The 8875-nt window shown below is 46.7% G+C and overlaps 1 protein-coding gene across 3 annotated transcripts in view; it reads right to left on the reverse strand.

The window, feature by feature from the left end:
- Window positions 1-279: 279 nt before the first annotated feature.
- The window catches only part of LOC117418453 (general transcription factor 3C polypeptide 1), a 19109-nt gene continuing 10513 nt past the window's right edge, over window positions 280-8875 (reverse strand). For 2 of the 3 annotated variants that reach the window (XM_034031529.3, XM_059035321.1), the window contains 19 exons: window positions 8780-8875; window positions 8380-8557; window positions 7692-7830; window positions 7399-7534; window positions 6616-6697; window positions 6367-6525; window positions 6040-6200; window positions 5660-5802; window positions 5439-5520; window positions 5180-5292; window positions 4928-4990; window positions 4722-4815; window positions 4213-4385; window positions 3793-4080; window positions 3426-3688; window positions 2732-3018; window positions 1588-2219; window positions 1051-1246; window positions 280-859 (listed from right to left, as the gene is read on the reverse strand). The exon at window positions 8780-8875 is cut by the window's right edge and continues 1 nt beyond it. In XM_034031529.3, coding sequence (XP_033887420.3) covers window positions 635-859; window positions 1051-1246; window positions 1588-2219; window positions 2732-3018; window positions 3426-3688; window positions 3793-4080; window positions 4213-4385; window positions 4722-4815; window positions 4928-4990; window positions 5180-5292; window positions 5439-5520; window positions 5660-5802; window positions 6040-6200; window positions 6367-6525; window positions 6616-6697; window positions 7399-7534; window positions 7692-7830; window positions 8380-8557; window positions 8780-8875 — 3510 coding nt within the window. In that variant the 3' untranslated portion in view covers window positions 280-634. The remainder of the gene's footprint in view (window positions 860-1050; window positions 1247-1587; window positions 2220-2731; window positions 3019-3425; window positions 3689-3792; window positions 4081-4212; window positions 4386-4721; window positions 4816-4927; window positions 4991-5179; window positions 5293-5438; window positions 5521-5659; window positions 5803-6039; window positions 6201-6366; window positions 6526-6615; window positions 6698-7398; window positions 7535-7691; window positions 7831-8379; window positions 8558-8779) is intronic. The other variant, XM_034031528.3, reaches the window with a different exon arrangement.

The following is an 8875-nucleotide window of genomic DNA, read 5'->3' on the forward strand; positions in this document are numbered from 1 at the left end:
ATCAAAGCTTTTCTGACTGTCTGGTTTTTGTGCATGCTCATCCCAGCACTAGTGTTTCTGAAGATGAGGTATTCTGTGTTAGAATCGGGTTAAACAGCTATTAGAAATGAAGCCATCAGTGCACCGTGTGTGTGAAGTGCTGCAGACATTGTCCCTGAATATCAAAGCTTTTCCGACTGTCTGGTTTTTGTGCATGCTCATCCCAGCACTAGTGTTTCTGAAGATGAGCTACTCTGTGTTAGAATCGGGTTAAACAGCTATTAGAAATAGTCACCACACTTTATGCGCAAAAAATCTTTAATGGCAAAAAAAACCAATACAAACTTTGCACCCTCCTCCTCATTCAGACAAGATCAAAAAGAAGACGCAAAAGACTATTCAAATAGAATATTTTTACATTTAAACAAAAAAAATCCTTTCTAACACAGTGCCCACCCCATCAACGGTATTGTTGCAGCGTTTCTTTCAAGTTGTTTACACTAACAAGACAAACAGCTTCAAGTGCTAGGAGAGTGCTAGGAGGGTGATAGGAGAACGCTAGGAGAGCACTTCATTAGGGCTTTGTTTCCTACTTCACTTATTTTCCTTTTAAAATGGTATCTGTAGTGGAGTAACGCACCAAGCCGCTCGTGCCTCAGGTGTGTAGAAACTTCACCCATTTGTTCCAGTTGGCTTCGTGTGGAAACACTTTGCCAAGTCTCAAGCAACAGTCTATCGTGGGCTCATAAAACACCTCACTGGAGCTGCCCTTCTGCTTCATGCACACGCTCTCCTCTGCTCGGCCTGGGCTGGAGAAGAGGGACACCCGAGACGGCTTCCTCATGGACCTCTTGAGAAGACAGCCCAGGTCTTCAAGAGCCTGCCCACAAGAACAAGAACATCATCCATCATCATGATGTCATCATCAATGTCATAATCATCATGATGTCATCATCAATGTCATTATCATCCATCATCATGATGTCATGTTAACTGCTGTCATTCAGGACAATGTTAGTACTCTTGCAAAACTAGTACAAAAAATAAATAAAAAAACTCAGCCCAGCTTACCTGCAGCAGCTCCCGGATGGCCACAGGCTGCAGCACGCCCTGGTAGTGCCGCACCAGCTGCTGCTCAGGGACCCCAGGCCTGGTCATGATGTGCAACAGCACAGCCTCCATCATCCCCTTGCAGAGCGGCTTATTCAGACTGCCGTCCACAATGCGCCAGGGCCGGCTGAGGAACCCCACCACCTCGCAGCTAGCGCTGAAAACCAGCATGAAATCATCTGTGAGGCATCTATCAAGTGTTCACTGTTATTATTTACTTTGCTGATGCTTGCTAGGTCACAATGACATCAAACTGGCCACTAAGCCTGAGCTTTAAACCCAAATGAATGAATGAAACAGTAGGCTAGCTTTCTCGTGTGCATCTCATCCTAACACAGAAGCACCTTCTCTCATCCTGGGTCTCAGCTCCAGGATCTGGTTCCTGCACTTACCCTTCACTCGCACCCTCCTGGGTCTCAGCTCCAGGATCTGGTTCCTACACTTACCCTTCACTCACACCCTCCCCTCTCAGCTCCAGGATCTAGTTCCTGCACTTACCCTTCACTCACACCCTCCCCTCTCTGATTCTCTTCAGCGACGGTTACTTCTTCTCTGTCTCTGTGAGCACTCTCATGATTCTCTTCAGCGACGGTTCCTTCTTCTCTGTCTCTGTGAGCACTCTCCTGATTCTCTTCAGCAACGGTTCCTTCTTCTCTGTCTCTGTGAGCACTCTCCTGATTCTCTTCAGCGACGGTTCCTTCTTCTCTGTCTCTGTGAGCACTCTCCTGATTCTCTTCAGCAATGGTTCCTTCTTCTCTGTCTCTGTGAGCACTCTCCTGATTCTCTTCAGCAATGGTTCCTTCTTCTCTGTCTCTGTGAGTACTCTCTTGATTCTCCTCAGCGTTTCCATTTCCCTCATCCTCTGTCCGAGAGGCTTCTCCAGAGTCTCCCGGAGCTGCAGAGTCACCAGCCTCCAAAGCAGCCCTCTTGCTGGCAGAAGCTCCCTTTCCTGGCTCACATTCTTCCAGCTTTCTCTTCCTTGAAATGGACACATCCTGCTGGCTTTCCTCATCTCTCTGGGGCTGCCTCGGAGTGGTGATGTGAAGAAGCCACGGGTTCACGTACTCAATCGCAACCACGCGCAGAGCGTCACCTCCGACTTCCAGCACCTCCTCCAGATTGATCAGGTCCTGCAAGCAAACCCAGGTGTATTACATTAATGTTTGAACTGACTGTCTGTCTGTCGTTCAACCAAATGAATTGATGGAATAAAAGTTATTCTGTACTTCAGAAATAATTCCGCTACAATCAAACATCAATCAGTCAGTCTAAGCGTGAAAGCGTTTCTCTAACAATTGCTTTTTTTATAATAAAATATATTTTTTTAAATCATAAACTCATGGTTCAGTCTCCGGTTATTGAGTGGGTGCTACATGAACACCAGAGCGTCACAATTCAGTCTCAATACTCATTTTAGATCCATTTATTTACTAATTCAGCTGGCTGCTTGTGGTGCTGTACTTTGCGAAACCATTTGTAATTCACTGCTTTCATTCACAATTGAGCGTCTTGAGAAATAAATAAATACATCCATGCAATATAAAGGTGTACACTGACAAAGGGGTTTTCAGAAAGCGGTCTTTCCTCAGAAGGCAGTGTGAACTCACACACTGAAACCCACCACGACTCTGTGCAAACAAACCTGCAGGTACTGAGAGAAGGTTCTGGTCCGTCCCTCTTCCGGTTCTTCAAAAGTGGAGAATCTCCTTTCCAGCTCGTTCCTGTCGATCCCGAAGCTTTTCCCTTCCTTGATGGCGCTGCAGATCTCCAGCATGGCCTGCAGATCCTCTGGGCTGTAGCCACAGCGATCGACACAGTGTAGCTGGAACCGCTCCAGCCTGGATGATGAGGCACCAGGGATCTTCACAAGCCGAGTGAAGCTGGGAGGGAGGCAGGTCTGTCCAGGAGTCACATCCACTACAGAGGGAGCTGAGAGAGAGAGAGAGAGAGAGAGAGAGAGAGAGAGAGAGAGAGAGAGAGAGAGAGAGAGAGAGAGAGAGAGAGAGAGCGCGAGAGAGAGAGAGAGAGAGAGAAAAAAAGAGAGAGACCATTATTTATTAGACGTCATTAAGCCATTCCACTACTTCATATTTTGCCACGTGTCATCTTGTGTGCTGTAGAATACCAGCTGACAATATTCTACACAGTTACTATGCTTTCTTTGAAAAGATACTTGTGCATTTAGGGTCAACTGTACAGCTGTGGCCAAAGCGTTGCATCACCCTACAGAATGAACTCATTCTGCTTCATAAAGTGGAATGAAACCTGCTGAATAATGTTACGTTAACATATTGAATTCCACAGCGTTTGTAGTTTTCAATTACTTCATGACTGACCGGCCGTGTGGATCCAGCTGTGTGCCGGCGCTCTGCGCAGCTTCACCCTCATCTGGCAGGAGTTGACGACCACGTTGTCGCTGGTGTTGAGGTTGCGGGTGCTGACGATGCCCGGGGCGCAGTACCCCCTCATCAGCAGGTAGTTTGTGTGGGAGGCCTGCCGTGATTTCACCTCCATCTTCCGCTTGTTCTCAGAGTCCTCCCCCTCCCCCTCCTCCGAGTCCTCCACTCCCTCCTTCCCAAGGCTGCAAATGAACCGAGCGCTGCTCACAGTGATGGAGCTCCTGAGAAGGTTGCTTTGAACACTAACAGACTAGGACTGTTTGATTGATGATCGGGGTCCCCGACTCCAGGAAACTCCACCTACCTCTTTATCACCTCGTTGTCCACCATGGTGCTGTCCACGACCACGATCTGATCTGGAATGGCCACTTCCACAGAGAGCAGCCCCAGGATCAGGAGGGACAGGCTGGCCAGGCAGTTCCCTCCGGGCCCGTCCAGTGGGAAGAGCACCATGTCTGGGTCCGCAGCCATGCTCTCCTGGTGCTGGAAGGTGAAGGTGTTCGGCCGGTCCTCCCTGCCAACTGACTGGAGCTTTTCCAAGAACTCATTGGATTCTGTGCAGAGAGTGCTGGGGAAACGCCACGTGAAGCACCTGAAATCCACACAAAACAGGTAACGCAATGGGCCAGGTCTCGTATGGTACCTGGCTGCAGGTAATGCAATGGGCCGGGTCTCGTATGTTACCTGGCTGCAGGTAATGCAATGGGCCGGGTCTCATACACACCTGTAGTAAGTCTGTGACAGCTGGTAGGACATGGGAACGAAGGGCAGGGCCCGGCTCTTCTTGGGCCCCATGGCCTGGTTGACTCGGCGCCGGTTCACCAAGCCTCTCTTCTGACAGTCCAGAAACACCTTGAACAGAACCTCATCTTTGTACTTCCTGTACAGGTGGAATGTCTGCACAGAGAAAAAGAGATAAACAGAAAGAGAGACCGTTCGATTTATAACAAGTGTTTGCTTTTGATTTTTCTCAAAATATATTTAAAAGCTATGAAATGCAGAACATCTTTTATATGCACTGGCGTCACAGTTACAATCCCAGGAGTCCTGGGAAAGGTCGCACTATATGGTGTTAACTGTGGGATGTCTGAGTGGGAAGCAGGTAACGAGCTGAATCTGGGAAAGGAGTTTCAGCCTGAGCAGAGGGGTGGGGGGGAGGTGATGGGATTCTGTAATAAGGACTGGATTCATGTTCAGAAGTACCGGCCCCCTTGTAGTCACGGTCTGCGTTACCTGAAAAGACTGGCAGGATTTCATCTGTGTGTTGGACAGCGCCAGCGTGCTCTGGATCAAGTTGCTCAGCACTAGCGAGTGGATATCATCCAGGCTGCAATCACAAAACACAATGGAGTGGGTGTCTGTGAGGGTCTGTGTAGAGAGTGAGGGGGAAAGGGGACAGGAATATTCTGTGCGTCTCGTCACCACGATTCTTAGCGTACCTCTGAAGGGCATCGCGTGGCTCCTCTAGCTCTGCTTCCTCCCCAATGGCAGACACTTTGAACCTGTTCAAAATCACAGGAATAAACGCACGTTCATTTGAACAGTTAGGCAGGCAGGCACAGACACAGGCACACACACACACGCACATACACACACAGGCACACACACAGGCGCAGACACAGAGACACAGAGACACAGAGACACAGACTCAGACACAGGGGTTGGTAGATACTCCGTGAGTGAATTGTTACCTCCTGAAAAGCTCTTCCTTTGTATCTGGGATTTCCAAATCAGAGTCTCCCACTACAGAGCTCAACTTCCTCCTCAGCTCCTCCACAAACTCTTTGAATTCCAAGCCACACACCTGCAAGGGTTCATTAAAAAGAAGCGAATCCATTCAGAGACCAAGGTCACAATGCAGCTCATGTTTCTGGACTCGTCGTGATACCCGTACGCTCTTATAAAGACTGCCGTGAAGATTACAAAAACAAAGTGAAATGTAACAATGACCTCTGCACTTTGGTAATCATTCTTCCTGTTCAGGTACTCCTCAACGAGGGCTTTGTCCTGGTAGACCTCAGCAAGGCAAATCCTAGCAAAAGTGGAAAGTGTGTTAATATCAGGAAGACGCAAGCATGAACAACACTGACTTATATTTAGAAAGGCGCTATACTGAAAAGAAGACTCAGTCCATCCATTTAACCAGAGAGTACCAGCAGCGCCGCACTCACTTGAAGTTCAGGGAGGTCTGGGGATTCTTCATGATGTAACGGGCTCTGCGACCCACAGACAGGGAAGTCTTGTCCAAAGACTCCTCAAAGTTGGCGTGCAAGATGTCTCGCACAACCTGCCAAGGAACAAAGGGCCCCTTGACCTAAAAAAAAAAAAAACAGAAAGGACACATCATCTCACATGCAAAGAAAAGTAAGACAACAACAAACACATTCCTCATTGTATAGTAAATATATTAACCCTGGTTTAAAAAGAGCCACACGTCCCTATAAGAAATGCGAAACGTATGTGAACAATGCGAAACAGTGGGATCAGAGGTTCATGTTCTTCGATGACAGTGGCGTACAGGATCATTGCTGTGCACAGGTACCCAGGTTACCTTTCTGTTGAGGACATGGCTGGCGACCCTGCAGAGCATCAGAAAGCCGTCCTCTTGTGCAGTCCAGGCCACTCGCTGCCGTGTCATCCTCTGCAGGGCGCTCTGGTCCGCCTCGTCGTGGAAGCGTGGCTGCCTCCCACGCTTCTGCTCCAGCGTCCCCTCTGAAAACACACCAAGGAAGAGGATAGTGGCAGGTTAGCATCCGCATGCAAGCATGCCCAGGAAACACTGAGATCAGAGGCAAGGCGAACCCCACCCACTGTACAACCCCCAACAAGTTCAGTTTAAATCATGAAGAGTTTCACAAATCAGAACATACACCTGTACCTTTTCTCTTTCTCTTAGCTTTCCTTCCAGTATCCTTCTTCAGTCTCTTGCGTTTCTGTTTCTTTCCACCCGCGACCCGTCTAGTCCTGTCCATTGCCGGCTCCTTCTCAACCTGAACTTCCTCCTCTTTAAGCCCAGGCAGCCTGTTCAATTTCCTGCCTGGAAAGGGTCAGATCAGCAGGGCTGTGCCTCGACTGCATATACATTTTTATACTTGAGATGATTTACAACATCTCGAACCCGCCTTACCTTCAGGCATGAGAGGCAGGGGATGCTTTGTCAAGAACGTCTGCAGTCTTAGTGTCGGACTTCCTTCTAAAGCTGCACCAGGCTGCAAATCATTAAAGACGCTCATAAAAACACAATCATACCGGACGATACAATGAGAGTCACCCAACTGTAGGTGCTTTAAGACTTTAGATCCACATTTAAAACACTTTTTAAAATGCTCCAGTTCTTGAACACATGTATGTCTACTCTTCTGTGCCCTGCACACCACACACTTTACCAGCCTTTACCAGGACAGACACTCCTGAATTTCTAACCAGTGCAAAGAAGAGCAACCAGAATTATCCCGGGCTTAAAAGGCATGTCGTATGCAGACAGGCTAAAAAAACTGAATCTATTCAGTCTTGAACAAAGAAGACTACACGGCGATCTGATTCAAACATTCAAAATCCTAAAAGGTATAGACAATGTCGACCCAGGGGACTTCTTTGACCTGAAAAAAGAAACAAGGACCAGGGGTCACAAAAGGAGATTAGATAAAGCGGCATTCAGAACAGAAAATAGGAGGCACTTTTTTACACAGAGAATTGTGAGGGTCTGGAACCAACTCCCCAGTAATGTTGTTGAAGCTGACACCCTGGAATCCTTCAAGAAGCTGCTTGATGAGATTCTGGGATCAATAAGCTACTAACAACCAAACGAGCAAGATGGGCTGAATGGGGCCTCCTCTCGTTTGTAAACTTTCTTAAGTTCTTATGTTCTTCTTATGCTTTCCTGAAACACATGCTCTGAATGGATACTGACTCTCTTGGTTTTGTTGAGGATGTAACTCGTCCAAATCCAGTTGCGTTTCAGGTGACTGAAGAAGCCGGAGTCCAGCCCTGCCGCGCCCTGCCCATCCCCTGGGATCTCTCGATCGTCCAGCACCTCCTTCCGACCCCTAACAGGACCATTAAACAAGTTCATATGTACTGCTGACCCTGTCCCTTACAGAAGAGAGTACTGTACAGGTGTAATCTGTCCCTTACACATTATAATTACTAGCAGACATACAGTACTTGCTACAACGTGTCACTGCAGGGGTTAGAAATGCACACCTTGCGCATTCATACATCCTCAGCTTGTGGTTGGCGACTTGCTTCTCAGCCGTTAACTCCGGCTCCATTGCAGAATCCATCTCGGGATCACCAGGCTTCTGAGAGCTGCTCTTCCTTGTGCGAGGGCCTCTTACTATACCTGAAATATATTATTTCTATATTATTTTTATATCATATCATATTATATATATATATATATATATATATATATATATATATATATATATATATAATATGAATGAGAGGGAGAGAGGGAGAGAGAGAGAGAGAGAGAAGAGAAGAGAACCTGTTCGCCCACCAGATGCCAGATGTCACTGCTGACCCACATATAGAACTTCGCAATTTACATTTAAAATTCAAAGGCAGCATCTAAAGCCCAGACCAGGAAATTTCCACGAATCACAAACATTTCACTAGGTAATTTTTTTTTTTTTTTTTTACTGCAAATTTGTGCTGCAATTGAAACATTTTCAATAGGCTGCTGTAAGGCGTAACAGAATCACTAGAGCGTGGAAAGGGTAGAGGCAATGGGAATTTATTAGGGAGCCCCTGGAATCTACTCATAGTAGGTTAGGACCCTCTGTTCTATACATAAGGGGTTTTCCCATTTCTATTGATCCACCCAATCCTGATCCCTGGTTACACAAGCAGCCCTATTCAAGAGGATTGTGTGCCTGTGGGTTCTTACCTAGTGGTGTATTCAGGCAGACACACTGCAAATCAAACCAGAAGTTCTCCAGCTGCTGCAGGCTGTTGAAGGTGTAAAACCTCTTCTCAAAGGGGCGGCTGCTGAGTGCCAGGTTATAATGAGGGTCACAGGTGGTGGTATCCACGATAGCAGCCTTCTTCTTCACATATACAAACACCTAGGAAGAAACACAAGCATTAAACCAAATGCACATGCTGCTACTGTAGCATTCAAAGAGAGCTCCTGAATCTCAATAGTCAATAGTCTGTAGAAGACAGACTTACTTAACACTAGCGTTGTTCGTTACGTTTCATAAGCTACAGTACTTAAAATAAATAATAATAATAATAATAATAATAATAATAATAATAATAATAATTATAATAATAATTTAACCTACCTGGTCTTTATCTTGAAATTTCTCAATTGGTCCAAACTGCAAGACTCCCAAGTAGCACATGCGCTGCAAACTTTCATAAAATGAAAATATGTACTT

The sequence above is a fragment of the Acipenser ruthenus genome, chromosome 13 (genome assembly GCF_902713425.1).
Source record: "Acipenser ruthenus chromosome 13, fAciRut3.2 maternal haplotype, whole genome shotgun sequence".
Classification (NCBI taxonomy): Eukaryota; Metazoa; Chordata; class Actinopteri; order Acipenseriformes; family Acipenseridae; genus Acipenser; species Acipenser ruthenus.